The sequence below is a fragment of the Nannospalax galili genome, unplaced genomic scaffold (assembly GCF_000622305.1).
Source record: "Nannospalax galili isolate Female #2095 unplaced genomic scaffold, S.galili_v1.0 scaffold962, whole genome shotgun sequence".
Classification (NCBI taxonomy): domain Eukaryota; kingdom Metazoa; phylum Chordata; class Mammalia; order Rodentia; family Spalacidae; genus Nannospalax; species Nannospalax galili.
Window position 1 is genome coordinate 187,240 of NW_008348537.1, and position 20,647 is coordinate 207,886.

At 41.8% G+C, this 20,647-nt stretch overlaps 1 protein-coding gene and 1 gene segment (V, D, J or C); one reads left to right on the forward strand and one right to left on the reverse strand.

Annotated features, from left to right (window-relative positions):
* The window catches only part of LOC103743896, a 31,826-nt gene extending 25,165 nt beyond the window's left edge, over positions 1-6,661 (forward strand). Inside the window, 3 exon segments of the C gene segment in view lie at positions 613-660; positions 3,242-3,295; positions 6,135-6,661. Of these exon segments, the coding sequence occupies positions 613-660; positions 3,242-3,295; positions 6,135-6,277 (245 nt within the window).
* Positions 6,662-9,964: 3,303 nt separating this feature from the next.
* Stard3nl (STARD3 N-terminal like) overlaps positions 9,965-20,647 on the reverse strand; it is a 41,150-nt gene continuing 30,467 nt past the window's right edge. Inside the window, exons 7-9 of the mRNA XM_008845424.3 lie at positions 18,562-18,657; positions 12,130-12,203; positions 9,965-10,435 (exon numbers count right to left, since the gene is read on the reverse strand). Of these exons, the coding sequence (XP_008843646.1) occupies positions 12,145-12,203; positions 18,562-18,657 (155 nt within the window). The 3' untranslated portion in view covers positions 9,965-10,435; positions 12,130-12,144. The remainder of the gene's footprint in view (positions 10,436-12,129; positions 12,204-18,561; positions 18,658-20,647) is intronic.

Here is a 20,647-nt window from a genome sequence, read left to right on the forward strand (position 1 = left end):
TTTTTGGCTTTTAAAAATCTAAGTGTATCCCTCTTACCCCAAGATATACACAGAGAATTAGAAAAATGACTTGAATTATCTTTTTATCTTTGGAAAGAACCTTCTCTGAAACCTTCATATCTTATAATAAACATAACTCAATCAGATAATAATAATTAAGATTCCAGAAGACTGAAAGGATTCCTTTGCAGTGTGACACATCATATTAGCAATGAGTGCTGAAGTCTTTAAGGTAGCCGATATTCTGTTCATTTTCCCGTTGAACATGCATTTGTACATCACCTATTATACAGCAGACATTCGTTAGGACATATGTATACTAAGGAAAAGCAGATCATGCAAGAGAGTGTTGGATAGTACACCGTAATTGTGATACAAATGCAATGTTGGCGAACTTTAACATGTTCATGTGCAGAATCACCACATTTGAACATTACTGAATTACACAGACTGCAACCAATTATTCCTGAAATTACATGGTTCAAATTTTGCTGATTTTTTGTTGAAAATTTGTATACATGTGAAAACTTGTATACACCTGCAAACATGTGTACACATACACTTTAAAATAATAGGCATAGATAATGGGTATTTGTTTTTTCTTTCTTTTAGTTGCTACCACTATTAAGCCTACAGAAGTTTATTTGAAAACTGAAAAAGGTAAGTTTTAGCTTGCATTTTCCCCTTCTAATCATCTTAACATTTGACTCTTCCTAGATTAAAGTAGGAAAAACAGAATGACTAAATTTTACAGAGGCGACTGGTGACACTTTAGATTAATCCATCATTTCCTTGGCATCATCTTTTAAAATATTTTATTTTTACTTTATGTGTATGTCTTTATTGCCTGAATGTATGTAAGTGTACCTGTGTTGTGCAATGCCATAGGAAATCAGAAGAGAGTGTTGAATTCCCCTGGAACTGGAGTTATGGATGGTTGTTAGCTGGCATGTGGGTGCTGGGAATTGAACCTGGGTCCTCTCCAAGAGCAGCCAGTGCTCTTAACTGCTGAGCCATCTCTCCGGCCCCCTCTTTGGCATCATCTTATACAGAGATGACTATAGATAGAGGATTCAGTGATCAGCTGAGTCCTCAGCAGAACTTTATTCATTCTTGGCTTCAGGACACATGATACCAAGCTTCTCTAGTATTTTAAAACGTTTATAAATAAAACCTGGACCTTACGACTGATTCAGAGAACTAGACGTGCTCTTTGACTACAAAAGTTGGTTTGTTTTCTTCAGAAAGAACTACACTGAAATGCTCAGTTCCTACAATAAATGGCCATTGGCTGAAATAATACAATGTAAGATTGTCTTAGTGTCCACATGAAGGAATTGTCCCTTCATAGGTTATTTTCTCTAAATTTCTGTACATTATTTTTTTATATGGTAAGAGTGTATTTCTATTTCATTGATAATAAAAATGGCCATTGAGAAATAATGTGACTTGCAGAGGGTCACTCATCTAGACAGAGGTGAAACTGCCCCATGGCAAAAGAGGTCGGCTTTCGCAGCTGTAGTCCCTGTCCTGTTTCCTTACACAGTTCAGAGCCCCCTACTTTGGGTCAGCATACAAAATGTTTCATGATGGCATTCTTATGCATGACTCATATTTTGCTCATATTTGCTTATGGTTATCCTTCCTCGTCCTTCCTCCTGGCTCTTGCTGTTCAGTCTGTCAGTTTATATGTACACATAACCTCTGTATATGAGAAAAAACATTCTGTGTTTGTCTTTTTAAGTCTGGCTTATTTGCTTTACATGATGATCTTCAGGTCCATTCATTTTCTTTTAAATGACAATTTCATTCTTCGTTACAGCTGAATAAAATATATTTATACATCACATTTTCTCTATCCATTCATCTGTTGATGGGCATCTAGGCTGGTTTTATAGCTTATTGTAAAAGTGCTTCAATAAACTAGGATGTGCAAATATATACTAACTTGGATTCCTTCATATACCCAGGAGTGACACAGCTGGTTCATGTGGTAGTTTTATTTTTGTGAGGACCCACCATAGTGATTTCTCTGATGATGTCAATAGTTAGGTTTTCTTTTGATCTATATCCTCTCCAGATTTTGTTGTTTTTTTAATGATTGCCATTTCAACTGGGATGAAATGAACTCTCAATGCAGTTTAATTTGCATTTTCCTGATAGTTAAGGATGCTGAACTTTTTTTCTTATATTTATTGGCCACTGGTATTTTATCTGTTCAATTCACTTAATTAATTAATTGTATTAATTGGGAGTTTGGGTATTTTAGTTCTTTATGTATTCTGGGCTCAATCCCATTGGAAAAATATTTCTCTCCCACTGTATAGGCTTTGTCTTTACCTTTCTGGTCATTCATCACCTTGTTGTGTGGAAGACTTTAGTTACATGCACTCCCATCTGTCAGTCCTTGCAATCGTTCCTGAGCCACTGGAGTCCTGTGCATGAAGTCCTGCATATGCTTCTATCTTGAAGTTTTTTTCTACCATCAGTTTCAAAGTTTCAGGTCTCACATAAAAGTCTTTGACCCCTTTCTTCTGCTAGTTAGACAGAAATTTGCTTAAATCAGACTCCTTCAAGGGAGTATGATTCTGTTGCTGACTCTGGGGTTGGACAAATTCACTTTGGGTGCAAAAGTCACATCAGCATAATATGCAGAAGTCTGTAAAACAGCTAATTAAAAAAGCTCATCCATTGAACATGTATTTGTTGCAACTTTGTGACATGTTTTGTGCAAGAAGTTATAAACAGAGGAAAAGTTGGCAATCTGGAATATAATTCATGTGTGATAAAAAAGAAAATAAAGTATACTTTACAAACTTCAGTATCTTCATGTGCAAAAATACATGGTTGATATCTATTTATTTGCATAGAGTAACATCAATTATTCTGGGGATTATGAGGCTTAAATTTTTGAATTAATTTGTTTGTTTATGTGAGTGTTTTGCCTGCATGTACTGTGTGTGTGTGATGCCTGCAGAGGCCAGAAGAGGATGTCAGATCCCCTAGAACTAGACTATTGTGAGCTGACATGTGGGTGTTGGGAACCAAACCTGGGTCCTCTTCAAGAGCAGTCAGTGCTCTTAATGGCTGAGCCATCTCCCCTGCCCCAAAGGCTCATATTTTTTAATAGTTGATCCTCCAGTCTGTGTCAACACTTCATATATGTTTTACACACACATACACACACACAATTTTCAAATAATATGCATGAATAATTAACTAGCACTTTCATGTCTTTTAGTTACTGCAACTGTTAATGTTAGTCCCAGAAAAACGTGTTTGAGAAGTGAACATGGTAAGTTTTTAAAAAATACTTTATTATTTTTAATTTTATGTGTATATTGCCTGCATGTATGTAAGTGTGCCATGTCATGAAATGCCCACAGAGGTCAGAAGAGGGCATCAAATTCCCCTGGAAGTACAGTTATCAATAGTTGTCAGCCACCATGTGGGTGCTGGGAGGTCCTCAGTAAGAGCAGCCTATACTCTTAGCTTCTGAGCCATCTCTCCAACCCAACTAAAATTTTATTTACAGAAACAGAAATTTGACTTAGGCTCTTTTCATTATCATAAAGAACTGCACTAAAATGCTCAGGCCCTGTAGTTAACAAAAACAATAATTAAGAATATTTAAGATGCTTAAAGTAGGGCCTGCCTATAATCCCAGCACCTCGGAGATAGTGTGGGCTGGATGAAACTTAAAAAAAAAAAATCGTGTATGTGGGGTGTATGTGGGTGTCCATGTATGCACATGTGTGCATGTGCACATGAAGCCTAGTGGACAATCTTGGGTGTCACCCTCAGGAATGTTATCCATCTCCTTTGTAGTACTGGCCTGGAGTTTATTGATTAGGCTAGACTGCCTGGCCAGTGAGCCTTAGGATCCTTTCTCTGCCTGCCCAGCACTGTGATTATAAGCATTCCACCAGGCCCAACATTCTTATGTATGTTCTGAGGATCAAACTCTGGTCTTTATGCGTGGGAGGCAAGCACCTTACCAACTGATTCATCTGCCCATCCAAAGACCCTTCCCTCAAGAAAAAAACAAAAATTCCTGCTATGTTTCTGACTACACCGTTTAAGCCAATTCCTTTCTCATGCATGGAGCCATCCAGAATTCAACTCACCTAAGTGTTACTGGGGAATTAAATACAATGAAATGTGAGGCATTTAATATAGTGCCTGCTGCAGCAATCATCAGTCAAAAAGTGTCAGCCTTCATTGATAGTCAATCCTGTCTGTTGACAGAACACACACACACACACACACACACACACACACACACATTCACACAATAAATAGGAATGAGAACATTAGAACTTGTTCTCATTTCTTCTAGTTATCCATACTACTGATCTTGAAATTTGCTTGAGAAAATTAAAGGGTACACCTTAGCATGCTTGCCTTTATCTTATTATACAGCACATGATTCCTTCCTTCCTAATCATCTTTCATTTGAACCTCCCTGATTTAAAGAAAAGCCAGAACAGCTGAATTTTACAGGACAGAATGGGTGACATTTTAAGTTGACCCATCATTTCCTAGTCATACCATCACAGTAAAGGATTAGTCTTCATACCAGGTGATTTTGACTTAGAGTACACAGTGATATGCTCTGAGCTTTTTCTAAAGAAACTTCCCTCATTCCTGTGTCTATTGTTTATGATAGGAGAAATCCATGATATCAGTTACTTCTAGAATTTTTGTGTTTCTTAGTTACTGATAACATTAACTGGCTCCTACAGAGTCTGTTACCTGAGCTTCTTCTTATTTATTCCACTTTACACAAAAGGCCTGGAGCTGTGTTCTGCAAGCATTTCTTGGCTAATTTTAACACTCCTCTCACAAGGTATGATGGTTTTCACCATTTTACAGATGCGGTCAGTGTGCACATCTGGGGTTTCTACTCAGGTCATCAAATGGCAAGTTCACACCCATACTCAGTCCTGTATTTCCCCTCTCAGATAAGAAATTCTTGAAGACACAATGACATCTGGAGGAGTACATGCCTACAGACTAGACTTGTGTCCGGTTCTCTTAATAATCAGTGTATACACATATGTGAGTGGCCTGTGTTTTTAGGCAACATTTTTTTTTCATATACCAACTGAGAATACTTGCCCTAAACTCAGTTATTGGGTGAAGATCTAGATGTTAAACATCCATTACAGGTATCATGTTTAGCAAGCAGAAGTACTAGTTTCTGGCCCATTCTCTCTACAAATGCAACCAAACAAGACACAAACACTGCTCTGGGTTTGTATTTCTTCTATTTCCTGTATGTACTGTGTTCTGAACCTCAGGTCCCACAGGAGGCAAAGGCCTAATCAGGGTCAGGGAGTTATGAAAATTGCATTTCTTGGGATCCTTTATACAGGAAGAGGCATGGCTTTGACTCACTAAGTAGCCACTGTGGCCCTCCACTTTCATCATCATATTAATTGCTGATAGCATATATTTCTTAAAAATCTTCACAAGATTTTCACTTCAATTCTCCAACGTCAGGACAGTCCTCAGGAGAGAGAGCAGAGTGTGCCACAACCATCTAACAGCTTAGAATTTGGATCACTGTTTCCTTGTTTTTCTAGAGCCCTTTTCTATCATCTCCTATGCACCCGCTGTACTACCACTGAATTTTCATGGACAGTACCTTCTGACAGCACTATAGACAAAATCTGCAATGCTGCAGATGCTTCTAAATCAGCAATTCAACTTTATATTCATGCTTTTAATTCTAGACCTGGAAGTTTCACATGCAAAGATGTGAGACTCCTGTTTGGCATTTGCTTAGTGTTCGATGAATAGCATAACATTACTTAAAGGCATGTTGGAGGTGAAGAAATTCTAAACCTATCCCGCACTCATCCCCTCATCTGGATTCGCCCATTCCAAGTGTGGCCTCTCTTCAGTCTTAGGGAGATTATAAATGAACTTAGCAGACATTGTTATCAACCTGACTTCCATGATGAATCCACTTACTGGTTCTTATGAAAGTGGCAGGTACTGACTTTTGGGTTTTGGTGCAGTTGAGTTGTTATTCAACATAGACCACCAGAAACAATTGCCTACAATGCCCTCCCATGTGTGATATTTTATCAAAGGAGATTTGAAATTAACCACATGACTTCTCGTAGATGTGCTACAGCTGCAGCTCACAAGCACGTCTGCCTACTACACCTACCTCCTTCTGCTCCTCAAGAGTGCCATCCACTTTGCCATCATCGCCTTCTGTCTGTTTAGAAGAACACCTGTCTACGATGATGAGAAGAGTTCGTAACAAATGATGTACAACAGGATTATGTTGTCTTCACCCTTTATTATGCCAGTGATGTCTGTTAAGGATCTGGCCGGTCTTGCTTTTGAGCTTTGACTTCCTTGAAGTCACATACGCATCATTATTCTACAAAGGTTTTCAAACCAGGGAACATGTGGATCAACTTCACTCTACAACAAAGAGTAGCCCAGGGCAGCACCCATTATTCTGACTCTAGCCTCTCCATGAGCCCAGAGTATCACAGCCCTCATCTATATAGCCTGCACCTTCCAATCACAGCTCTTGGTATCCTTTAACCACATAATGCCCTGAAAGCTTCCACTGTACATGCCCTGAAGAGCCTTCTTTGCTGCTTGAATTCTCTGCTGTTTTTCAAGATAAAATAAAAATCAGGCCTACTCTTGATGTGTATTTATTATTTATTTATTTAATTCATTCATTCATTCATTCATTCTTGCTCTTTTTAAGACAGGGTCTCTCTGTAGTCCCAGCTGGCCTGGAACCTGCTATGTAGACCAGGCTGGCCTTTAACTCACAGAGAACCGCCTGCCTCTGCCTCCCAGGTGCTGGGATTAAAGGCATACACTCCCTTGCCCAGCTTGATGTGCATTTAATGACAGTGAACTGAGTGTCCAAGGTGCAAAGTAACAGGACAGTTAAGCTACAATATGCAGTGCTGGTTGGTACCAAGGGTCCAAAACCACATTCTTAATTCTATCCCTGAGATACTAAGTATGACAATTTTCTGGAGTAGTGAGTCCAAAAAGAGCAGCAGCCAAAATAACGAAGCCCACACTACTGCTCTCTCCCAGGTAACTGGACTTGAGTTCATTTGGCTTGTCATGCTCATGGACATAGTAAACACCTACTAGGATGTGCACTGTGGAGACTCAGCACTGCGCCATTTCACGGCTTCAAGCTTCTCAATCCTCACACTATTCACAGGAGAGCTGCTCCAACCCCAGAAAGATGATGGAAGAGATGAGCATATAGACTGTGGACCCCAGGGCCTGGGTTTCAATCCCCAATGTGGAATTTAGCAGCATGTGACCTCAGAAACTGAACTCTCTACACCATAGTTTCCTACCAAAGAAGTTAGAAAGGCCATTCCCTGCAGTTGTGTGCACTATAAGGATTAATAAAACGTGAATGTGTGAAGGCAAGTCCCCAAGAACACTGGTGTATGCTCCTCACTATACCTTAGAAATAGTGGACACCACACTCAGAGATCACAGAGAAGCACCCAAAGTGAGGACAAATGGGGTACTTGGCCTCCACCGCACACTGGGCAACCTCCTGTGGCATTAATTTGTTTTTGAATCTACACATCTAATGAGTTTTAGGTCCATTTGCATGTCCTTTATGCTCATATCCTTTGCTATTTTTTTCTACTGAGTATTAATACTGAGAAGCACACCACTCGCTAGCCATGCCTACATTTCTGCACACAAAGATGTTACCCAAATATTAAGGTATGGTCCATGGTGAGATGTCAGGGTGTGCTTTCAGCTTTCTCAAATGAACACTTTCAAACTTCAAACTTCTATGCTTCATGTGTTCTGCCTGTATGCATCTAAGTGCACCATGTGCATGCAATACCCACAGAGGCCAGAAGAGGGCACTGGATCCCCTGGAACTGGAGTTATGGATGGTTGTTAGCTGCTACATGGGTACTGGGTACCAATCCTAGGTCCTCTGCAAGAGCAGCCAGTGCTCTTAACTACTGAGCCATCTCTCCAGCCCCCAAACTTCTATGTTCCTATTAAAACAATATCTAACATTGGGAAAGTTCTGTTTACAGTCAGCTTCAGATTCTATAAAGCAGGTTCTTTGGAATACAAGCAGGTGTGTTTGGAACAAAACATGAATGAGACTCAGCGACTAAACTTCCTTTAGATCTACTCTTTCATGCTCCATGATCTTCAGAGTGGAGAACGATTTCTGCACTGGGAAACAAAGATGCCAAGGCAGGAAACTGTCACTCAGCAAGAGCTTTTGGGGGATCAGATTACTGGCCAGGGCATAGGCAGTGTCCCTTGTGGTTTCAAACCTCTTAATGCCCTCCTCCTGGGGCCCACATAGGCTTTCCTGAGTCTCAGCAGTGCAGAGGGACAGTGCTGACTGCAAGGGAGGTAGGGACAGCAGAGGATGGATGGTGGGCCAGCTGCTGCTGCTGCGACTGATGGGTTTATTTTCTCAGGCTTTTTTTGTGTACCTGCTCTATCGATGTGGTTGCTTCCTGGAAAATGCTCAAAGTCAAACCGGCCTATACTGGTTGGCGCAGTACAAGGTGTGGTTAGGGTGTTAGAAGAGAAAATAAGGGCAGTTAAACCACAGCCAACTTTGCTCACTCTGAAAAGGGCACAGCTAATGCAGGGAAATATCTCCATGTGAGGGAGGTGGTTGCCAAACTCTGGCTCCACGGGGGGCAGCAAGGCTCCCTCTGAGAGCACAGCGCTCAGCTGCCCAGGACTTCACACTGCACAGCTGATCAGTGCCCCTGTGCTGCTCTGAAGGCACAGAAAGTCCTCTATGGTTCCAGGATAATTCCAGTCTCTCACTTCCTGAGGTGCCTTATTACAGACGGTGATACTTTCTAGTTTCATTCTTTTCATTTTCTCAGAGTAGCACAGGACGCTGTGTCTTGATTCCATTCGAGGAAGGTGTAGGCCACAGTAATGCACCTTATGAACAGAGCTAAACTGAATGCCATCCACTGAAACTGGAGTCTTCCCAGGGGAAACAAAAGTCAGCATCTGAGAGGCTTAGTAGAGGATGTTAGTGTGAAGTTGATAAGAACTGAGTCAGGCAGAAGAGAGTTGTTTAGCAATGAGAGCCCAGAGACCACACAAATGTCTCCACTCTGTTGTTGCCTGGGCTGGGTGCAGAGTGGACACCCAAGCCTCTGTGCTTATGTGTTCAGTTGCAGAAGCCCAAGCACAGCTAAAAATCCCTTCAGGCTCCCAGAGTCTGTTCCTGGCATTCAAGTGCATACACTATTCACCTTTGCGATCAGAGCCAGCTTCCTCACATGCTGCATTCTCCTCAGAGGACTGGCCACAACTACTGGCTCAGGCCAGCACTCTAGCAGTGCTCTTTCTCAGTTTAAGGCCTCTGCTGTGGGCTTGGAGGACATGCTGCTCCACCCGAGGTAGGTGACCGTCACTTAGGTAGTCCAAGATCAGATGGTGGAATGGTGGAAAGTTCCCAACAGCCTCCCAGCCCACCTCCCAGTGCACTTCTGAGGTCCTCAGACTCTCATGACAGTAGAGATGCAGAACAGGATCTGCACAGATGCTGTTTCCACCCAGACCGGCATCACCACTGTACATAGTTAAGTTTTCTAGAATGACACAGTCAATAATGAAGGAAACTCATAGGCCCTGGCTCCCTGGGAAGCCAAAGGTGAATATTCACAATTGGAAAAATGGTTCATGATGTAATATAGTTCAATTTAATTCAAGTTAAGTAAACACACAGGAAAGGGTCTAGCCGTGGCTTCCTACTCCTTTCATGGGTTTCAATGAGTATTCAGAACATTTTAGAACCCTATCACAGAGAAAGGCATTTCACGAATAAAAACAATCAAAATATCGGAGGATATTTTATGTTTTCAGTGTGTCCTCACCTTCCCCTTGCAATTCCATCACTTTAACTCAAATACGTAGTATCAACCAAGAAACAGAAAAATCATTTTCATATGTTGGATTTTATTACTTTTAAAATTGTATAAAGAGCACATGTGCATGAGTTTTAAAACATAAAGGAATGTAGGGTGTTAAAAAAGAAATACAAAAAAAATCTGAGACACGAAACAAATGTTACATTCTGTGAATTGAAATAAAAAGGTACTTCACATACTACAAAAGTGTTATTCAATATATTAAGAGTCCTTTGATTCAGAAGTAGCACAAGACTTTCGGTTACTCATTATCAGGTCAGACTGAGTCTCACAGAAAAGGAAGGATCACAGCACAACCCGATGACCACAGGCAGGGGCTAACTGCGAGGAAGAGGGGCAGTGTCCATGAGGTATCGCCATAAATAAATTCACTGGCTCATCAACGAAGCCAGCAGTGAGCGGATGTCACCATTTCTGCTGTCATGGGAGACCCATCTCTATCATTTTCCCAGGATGACTTGCAGTGAGGGTTCTTCACACTTTGAGAAAGTGAAGACAAACATTGAGTAGTGGTGTGGAGGCAAAGGCCGCTCCGCCTGCCGTAACAACCTGGACTGAAGCCGGGTTGTGACAGACACATGAAGGACAATGGTACGACAACACCTGACTATTTTAAAGCACTTTATAGAAAGACTGACTACCTGGATACTGACATCTTTGTTCTTTTGCACCCTGATGCTGTGGGGAGCAGTGCACTGGAGCTGACAGTCACAGGACTCATCCGCCCTGCACTGGCTGGCCCATCTGCCCCTGTCCTTGCTTCCCAAGCCTCACAACCCGAGAAGCACTTTTTCCTGGTGTGGCTAAATAACCTGTAGTCCTGCTATACAACTGATGTGCTGTTTACTCTCCTGGTATTTATGAGGCTGAAATGACCTCCTTCTCAATCTGAAGAGACGCAACAATGTGCTCCACACTACAGCTCACGGCTTTCCTGTCAGAAGCTCCAACACCCTCTTTAAAGTTTTTTTTTCTTAATTTATTTTTTCATTTTATGTGTAAGAGTGTTTTTCTTCCATGCATGTAAGTGAACCCATGTCATGCAATGCCCACAGAGGTGAGAAGAGTGTCAGACGCCCTGGAACTGTAGTTTCAGATGGTTGTTAGCTGCCTTATAGGTGCTGGGAATGAACCTGGTCCTCTTAACTGCTGAGCCACCTTTCCAGCCCCTCCCACCTTATTTTCCCCATCCCCACTTGAAGCTGTGCCACTGTAGAAGCTCCTTACCGTCTCTCTGTCCCTAAGTGTGACAGCTCCTCACCCTCTCTCTGTCCCTAAGTGTGACAGCTCCTCACCGTCTCTCTGTCCCTAAGTGTGACAGCTCCTCACCGTCTCTCTGTCCCTAAGTGTGACAGCTCCTCACCGTCTCTCTGTCCCTAAGTGTGACAGCTCCTCACCGTCTCTCTGTCCCTAAGTGTGACAGCTCCTCACCGTCTCTCTGTCCCTAAGTGTGACAGCTCCTCACCGTCTCTCTGTCCCTAAGTGTGACAGCTCCTCACCGTCTCTCTGTCCCTAAGTGTGACAGCTCCTCACCGTCTCTCTGTCCCTAAGTGTGACAGCTCCTCACCGTCTCTCTGTCCCTAAGTGTGACAGCTCCTCACCGTCTCTCTGTCCCTAAGTGTGACAGCTCCTCACCGTCTCTCTGTCCCTAAGTGTGACAGCTCCTCACCGTCTCTCTGTCCCTAAGTTTCTCTCTCTGCTCTGTATCTCACAGGATCACTGATCTCAAAACATGACTACCAGAGTGCTTGAAATTTATACCAACATCTGACACAGATAATATGGCTAAGTTAACACTTATATTTAGAAATTCAGGTCTCCCAGGGAATCTCTCAAGTCAAAATTCATGACTTACACAAAAATGTGAAGGCCTTGACCTAAATAAAATGCAGTGCTTTTTTTTTTTTTTCGGTCTTTTTGAGACAGGGTCTCCCTGTAGCCCCCATCTGTCCTGGAACTTACTATGTAGACCAGGCTGGCCTTGAACTCACAGAGACCCACCTGCCTCTGCCTCCCAAGTACTGGGATTAAAGGCATACGCCACCACACCCATTTATGTAAACAACAGGTCAGGCTCTGCTAGCCTGCACACTGAGACCTTTCCTTTGACTCTACCCTAAGGAAGTGATCTACACTTATACTTGCTGGCACAACTTCATTTACAGGTACTTACTTTATAAAGCAGAACTCATAGTTCTAAAAGCGGTTTCTCACTGTCTTGTTTTTCCTCAGCTTCTTCTTCAGATCCTATAAGGTAGGGAAGAAAAAGGAAAAAAAAATGTCTCATTGCACTAAAGTTACAAACTTATTCATTATAATACATGCATATAGGGGCTGGAGAGATAGATCAGCAGTTAAGAGAACTGGCTCTTAAGAAGACCCGGTTTCAAATCCCAGCACCTACATGGAGGCTAACAACCATCCGTAACTTCAGTTCCAGAGGGTCCGATGCCCTCTTCTGACCTCTGAGGGCACTGCATGACACAGGTGCACTAACATACATGCAGGCAATAAACTTGTACACATAAAATAAAAATAAGTATTTTAAAAAATAATGTAGACATAAAATTCTAAATAAAAGACACATGTTTAACTCTCAAGAGACTTGTTAATAAGCTATCATTTTTAAAGTTTTATCTTTATTTTAAAAAAAATTTCATTTATTATTTTTATGAGTATGAGTACATTGCCTGCATGTAGGTAAGTGTACCCAAGTCATGCAATGCCCACGGAGGTCAGAAGAGGCTGTTGGATCCCCTGGGACTGGAGTTACGGACAGTTGTTAGCTGCCACGTGGGTGCTGGAATTATCTTCATTTTTTTTAAGAGGAAACTTAAACTATAACCTATCACTTGCACTAGCAAAACAGATTCCTTTATGCACTGGTACAGGTACTCATGCACCAGTTGTCGGTGGCTGCTAGTATTCATCCCCTCTTTCTTAACTGGCTTGTATGTGTACTCTTAAGTGCAAATAATATTGAATCTAGATGTTTTCAAAAACCATTGCCAAGGCACCAACAAGGCACTGCCCAGCCTCGTGGCTGCTGGAACCTGTGAGATGATGCAGCCTCGAGGGCAGGTTTGTCTTTAAAGGCGTCTACCTGGACGGCAACTGAGAACAAGGGGAACAAGAGAAGCAGTTTAAGCTCGTATCCCACATATTAACCACACAAACACTAACCACTCTGGGTGGCATTGGGGTGAACAGGTAAAGACAGAAGATAGACAGCTTAGGCCTTCCTTTTGGCCCACCAAAATGCTGGCAGTACATCATGGAGATGCTGGGTGGGCTAACTACCTCCTCACCCTGAAATGTGATTTCAGAAGAATGGCTGAACTGAGCCTTCCTGTTCCCGGGTTCACTTTTCACCTGCTTGGCCGATGGCACTTAAACCCACAGTAAGTGTTTATGTCTTGGGACTCCTAAATAAACCTCCATCCTGTCATTTGGCAGAGAAGAGAAGCCTTAGCTCAGGCAGGTGCTTGAGTGTGACCTGTGTTCAGTCACTGGCTATTGCTAGACACAGTAGACTCTGGAGACTTTCTGGAGGCAAGACTTAAAAAGAAAAGCAAGAATGTAAGAACTAGGGGCTAGAGAGAGGGCTCAGCGATTAAGGGTGCAGACTGCTCTTGCAGAGGACCCAAATGAAGTTCCTAGCACTCATGCTGGGTGGCTCACAACCACCTGTAACTCCAGCTCCAGAAATCTGATGCCTATGGCCTCCTTGGCACTTATCCAGCACTCACAGGCACATATCCACACATAAACAGAAAATAAATCTTTTTAAAAATATATGAGTGGAGGATGGGGAGGAGTTCCATGAAATGTTGTCTATTAAGAGCCATTCATACAACACAAACCCACAGCACCTGTGGCTCCTGCACAAGATCAAGCTAGTCAAAATTCCAAGGGACTGAAGGAGGGGCTCCTGAGGCCCCACTCCTAGCTGAGGAGCTACTGGCAGCTGATGGCTGCTGCTGCGGGAGGGAGAGTCACTTTCCTTTTGAGGGGTGGCCACTGGTAGGCTGTCCCAGTAGGTGACCCCATACGCTACACTCATGCAGATATGGGCAGCACTAACGAGACTCAGTGGGTTATTTTTTGAAAAAGATAAAGACTTTAATGAGCTAGAGTGACGGCTCAGCAGTTAAGAGCACTGGTTGCACTTGCAGAGGACCTTGTTTCGAATCCCAGCACCCACATGGCAGCTAACAACCATCCATAACTCTAGTTCCAGGGGATCCGACGCCCTCTTTTGTCCTTCTTGGGCACTGTATGACACAGGTATACTTATACACATGCAGGCAATACACTCATACGCATAAAATAAAAATAAAAAATAAAGAAGACTTTAAATTGGGAGCACTGGAGAGGTGTTGGGAGAGTCTAGTGGAGTTGGACAAAGGGAGTAGGAGATCGATATGATCTATATACATTGTCTACATGTATGAACTTTTCAAAGAATTTTAAAAAACTAAATTTAGTAAAGTTTAAAATCAAGTTATAATCAAAAGAAAAGTTGCCACATTCTCTAGGGAAGATAATTTCATGGATAACTTACTAAATAAATAATAACAACTTTTTGGGCTTAAAAAAAATCCAAACCCAGAACTGCTAGAATATATAGACAACAAAATACAATGTGTCTGAACAACAAGAAACAGCAACGAGGAAATAATGCCAGCGCCATTGGGGCCATGTAAGTTAAAACACAAGGAGGACCTCTTTAATTGTTAGATAACCTGTAATAAAAATATAAAAATAGACAGTACCAAGTGCTAGCAAGGATGTAGAGAAAATGAAGAAATAAGTCATTGTTTGAGGGAATGTAAGACAACACACTCTGAAGAATAGCTTACATCTCTCTTAAAAGTTATAGAAACTCTGCCAGGCATGGCAGCACACGTCTTTAATCCCAGGACTCAGGAGGCAGAGGTAGGCGGATGTCTGTGAGTTCAAGGCCAGCCTGGTCTACATAGTGAGTTCCAGGACAACTGGGCTGGATTTATTTAAAGTGTGGAAATTTTCAACTCTTTAGAGTTTTAACAAGTCCTAATAATTCTGGCAATGAGTTTTGTTGGGGGGGTTGTTTTTTAAAATATTTACTACTTTTATGTGTATGAGTGTTATGCCTGCATGTAGTTAAGTGCACCTGTGACCTGTGTCGTGCAATGCCCGTGGAGGACAGAAGAGGCTGTCGGATCCCCTGGAACTGGAGTTACAGACAGTTGTTAGCTGCCATGTGGGTGCTGGGATTTGAACCTGCGTCTTCTGTAAGAACAGTCAGTGTTCTTAACCATTGAGCCATCTCTCCGGCCCTGGCAATGAGTTTTTAATACATTTCCTAAACAAAGGGTGATCACACAACAAACAAATCAACTAATCAAAAATGCTTTCCCTTAAGGGGGCTGGAGAGAAGGCTCAGCAGTTAAGAGCACTGGCTGCTCTTGCAGAGGACCCAGGTTCGATTTATAGCACCCACATAGTGGCTAGCAACCATCTATAACTCCAGTTCCAGGGTATCTGACACCTTCTGACCTCCTCAAGCATCGCACAACATGGGTGTACTTACATACATGCAGGAAATACACTCATGAACATAAAAATAATAAAATATTTTAAAAGAATGCTTCTGAGGGACAATAAGTTTCTCTTTTATGGATTTCTTAGAGTACATTTTAATCATATTTAGACCTCCCCTATCTGCAACCCCCCATAATCCGCCCACAGGATTTCTGTTTTATATGTTAAAGCCTATCTAGTCAAGTTTGTATACCCAGCTTGTCCCTTGGTTTGAGTTCATCCACTGGAGCCTATTTAAGCCTATCTAGCATCACTCCCTTAAAGAAGGTGAGACAGAAGGTTCTAATAGCAATCACCCAATGAAAGGGATGAACAGGTACCTGGCTGCTCTTGGAATTTTACTGCCTTTATCTTGACCTGCTAGGAATACTACTATGCAATGTGAGGTAGTCATTCATTCATTCACTCCCGTGCTAGGATCAAACCCAGGGTTTTGTGCATGTCAGGCATGAATAGCCCCGAGCTATTCTGCATTTCAAGCCAGACTGTGCATGAGTTAGAGGTAAAGAACTACCCTGACCTCACTCAGTACAGCACTTGGTTCATATCTGCTCTCTGACCACATGCAGCAACCACAGTCCAGTCACCTGAAGACAATTGTGCCTTCTTGTTCTCAACATGGAACACACAGGCAAGTGGGCTACAGTTAGACTGACAAGACTATGAACACTTTCATAGTTATTAGCAGTACATCTGCTAGGATGTGCTGATTCTTAACTTCTGTTACAAATTTCAAGTTGTTCAAAATATTTTATTTTTTAAATTTATTCTATATGTATGAGTGTTATGCTGCCATGTGGATGTTGTGATTCAAACCTGGGTTTTCTGCAAGGTCAGTTCATTTAATTGCTGAGTCATCTCCCCAGCCCCCCAAAAGTTGCTCCTTTTATAAAGAAAAAAAGGAACAACTGTATTTATACTGTCTTCAATTTCTTCCTTTTCTTTTAATCCATGTCTCCAACAGAAATCTACTATGTCTGACTCTGTTTTCAGTGCTGGGAAAAAGTCAAGCACTGAAGTTCTGTCTTTTCAAGGCCCTCAGTTTCAGTGGCAGGCAAGGCTGCTTCGCCTCAGCTACCAATACAGTGAGAAATCTCTCCTTAAAGAATGTCTTCTGCTTAAGCACATTACCTTTAATAATGATTTTCCATTTAAGCCTGTTGAACATCAATCTCTGGTCACCATTATTAATGTGCTTTTTGTCTAAACAAAACAGCCACCCAGCGGGATAGTATGGAACTGTTTCTGTTCTTGCTCAGCTTCATAACCTAATGGCAATGCCTCAAAGGACCACTAGGTGGTGGCAGATACCGCAGACAGGGGACCCTGAATCAAAGCATTATCCAGTAGAACTGCTTCATGTCTGTATGAACCCTTATTACAATAGTCCTGTTATACTATTATAGTGAAGTAGTAAAATGTTTCCTTCTTTACTTTCTACAGTTTTAGAATTTATACTAACATATCCCTGAATTTCAGAGCCCTATGGTTTCCCATTTTACAAGGCTTTTACATGCCACATCAACAGTACACAAAGTAAACAATTTGAAGTCCTCTAGTGAGGCGATTCAACACAAAGCTGTACTTTCTACTGTTCAAAGTGTTTAAAATATTCCATCTAGCTAATTTTGGGAATACAACATGTAGCCTGTAATGCAAACTGACATCCCAGTGGTAGAAATAGACCATGTCACTGCTAGAGACAGTGTAGACAGCACAGGATGACAGGGTTGTGGGAAAGGACCTAGAGACCAAAGCATACTCTAACCAAGGGAGCTGGGAATGATGCGTAGGGAAGGCTGGAGAGAAGTCTTTGGAGCTTTCAGTGGAGAGGGAATGTTCAGAACGGAAGCAGTGGGGTGCCAGTGGCTTTGAGGGCTTGTGGAGCTGTTCAGAAAAACTGAGACGACAAGGAGGCAAGGTGAGGGGCTGGTGCAAAGTGAGGGAGGTCACCGAGGGGCTTTCTGTGGACACTGACGGCTTTGGGCATGGAAGTAACATGACCAGTCTGGAGTTTCACCAGTATGGAGAGCTGTAAGCTGGCAGCTATGAACATGCATGCACGTTTCTCACTATTTGCTGGCGACAGCTACCGCACATGATGCTGCTATGATCACAGGTGCTCAGTGTGCCTCTTGAGCTGTTTTTATTTCTCTTGGATAGATTCCTAGAGATGTAAAGCATTGGGTAGCAGCATAATTCAGTTTAATTTTGTTGGGAAACACCATCCTGTTTTCTACTATGCCATTTTACCTTTTCAAATGGAATGTATAAGGGCTTAATCTCTCCCTGTCTTCATCAACACTTCTGTTTGGGGGACTGTTTGTTTAACAATTCCTACAATAATGGGTGTGTAGTAGTAGCTTATCATGGCTTTCTTTTGAATTTTCCCAATGATTACTAATCACTGACAATTCAGACACCTTTGGTGAAATGTCTATTCTAGACCTTTGTCCTTTTCCGGTCACGGTTTGTTTAGCATACTGTTATTCTAAAAGCGCTCTGGAAGCTGGTTATTGGAAAGTATAAGCAGAGGCTGGAAAAGAGAAGCTGTGGCAGCGTGAAGCAATGGATGTGGCTGGAACTGGTAGGGAGAGTACAACTAGAATCAGACAACAGGGACAGAAACGGAAGAGCTTAGCACAGCGTTGTGAATACTGAGATGTCAGTGGTGAGAAAGGGAGAGTCCTCAGGGACGCTGTTTCTGAATGGGACACTTGGACTGAGCTGCCACAGGCAATCCTAAAGAAGGCTGGTTTAGTGATGGAGGAATGAGATCAGCATCAAGTCCCACCCCTTTCTGCTTGTTCTCTAGGACATACATCCCAAGTCCTAGTGTTCATGACTTCCATTTTCAGATCTGTCTCTCCACTGATCTCCAGGAAGACCATGTCCTCTTTAGTTTCACATCCTGTTGTGCTAAGTGTCTGTTACAGTGACTGGGAGACAGGGAAGGGAGAGGGAAGGAGCACAGAAGTTTCAAACTGACCAACTGGCAAACAGTAATTGAAATTTTTACCTGCTTCAGATTCAGGAGGGGAATAAAACTGACCATCAGAAAGTCCTGCAGGGATAAGAGCTGCCCTCTCTGATGCATCCTGAACTATCAGGAGTCCTGGAGAGAAGAAACGCAGAAGCTAAGAGCCACAGTACCTCCCTGTGGTTTCTTGGTGAGATTAACTGTTATAAAACGGGATTATTAATGCATTAAATAAACTCTTAGACAAACCAGGTGCTCTGAACATCTTTCAACCCCAAAAATGAAGGCTTAACAAACCATGAACCAACCCTGTGAAGACTAAAAACCAAATGGTTTTAACAATCATTTTGGTTATTCCCAGGCTTCTGAACTCTATTTAGCATATCCCTAACTTGGGATTTCTCACTTCTCTAAAAACATCAACACCAACTTCAAAATTAAACACAAAGCAAAATGAAAACTGAGCTAGCATGAACAAATGATTTACAATCCAGATTTGGGTAGAGAAATGGCAGGGGTCAAATTCGACACCTATAGAGCCTTTATCAGTACAGAGAAGAATGTAGATAATGAAGACATATTTACTTTATTTGCTTTTTAATTTTTTAAATGTTTTTTTAAAAAATATGTGCATGTATATCAGAGGATAACCCAGGGGGGTCATTCCTCAGGCACCATCCATATATTTTGGGGATAGGGTCTCTCATTGGTCTGGAAATGACTGAGTAGGCCAGCAAGCCTCAGGGGTCTGCTTCTCTCTACCTCCACAGCTCTGAGGTTATGAGCTCATACCACCACACATAGTGCATTTCTCTTTGTTTCACATGGATCCAGAGTTGACTCAGGATCCAGAGTTGACTTTTGCAAGCATTCTATCAACTGAGCTATCCTTCCAACCCTATAGGTATTTAGTTTGAGACTAAATAAGGCAGGTGTCTAAATATCTGACTATAAGATATACCGTAAACACCTAAATATTTTACCAGTGGACTGTGCTCTATTCTGTATTTCTGATTTAATTAGACTTTTGACATGGCATGGAAGCACATTTGACAAGTGACCACACTTGTCTTATTTTTCTCTGAGGTTTGAAAATTAAGTTTCCAAGTCCATAGAAAATTTGATTAAGTTATATAGAGAACATTCATATGATTACATCTAAATTCTATACTCTTTTATTACAGTTGTTACACCACATACTCATCTATCTAGCTCTGCTTTTATCATTCAGTAAATCAGTAAATTTTATTCCATTTAAATGTTAAGAGGCACATACCAGTTTATTTTTCCCTAAAGATTATTAGTATGGAGTCATTAACTATAGTGTTCAGTATTTGTTCACTTAAACATAAAAACTATATACATCAAGATGGATAATTTTTTTTAATTTTGTGTATGTGTGTGTCTCTGTGAAGTTATGTACACATGAATGTGGGTACCAATAAAGGTCAGAGGAGGGCATAGGATCCCCTGGAACTAGAGTTGTGTGGGTGTTAGGAATCAAACTCAGGTCCTCTACGAGAGCAGTATGTGCTCTTAACTGCTGAGCCACCTCTCTCGCCCAGCAATTAATATTTTAAAAATATTTCCAAAGAAAGGAAAGGTACCAAAAAAGCAGAAAATTACAGAACACTCACGTATGGGGAGAAGACCATCCACCTTTGAGGTGTTTTTGCTTAAACCAGAGTTAATGTTAAGAACTGCAGCAGCAAGCACCCAGAGTACTGCAGATACTAGGAAGATGTATCCTACCACGGTGCAGATAAATGCTGCTTGAAATGTCATGACTTGTGATTATTTCCTTTTAAATTTTTCTTACATTCTCTCTCGCTCTGTCTCTCTCTCTGTCTTTCTCTCTCTCTGTCTATGTGCATGTGCCACAGCATGTCTGCGTGTCGTCAGAGGACAACTTGCAGGAATTAGTTCTCTCCTCCCACCATGTGGGTTCTGCATACTGATCTCAAGCTGGCAGGCTTGGCAGCAAGGTTACCACTGAGCATCTCCCCAGCCCATGTGATCAGCTCTATTAGACACTGCAAAACTGATTTAGTCATATAACCATTCAAACCTCACTCATGTTAATACTTTGCATGTTTTAAATAATGTTTAGTGTGTTGTCTACATA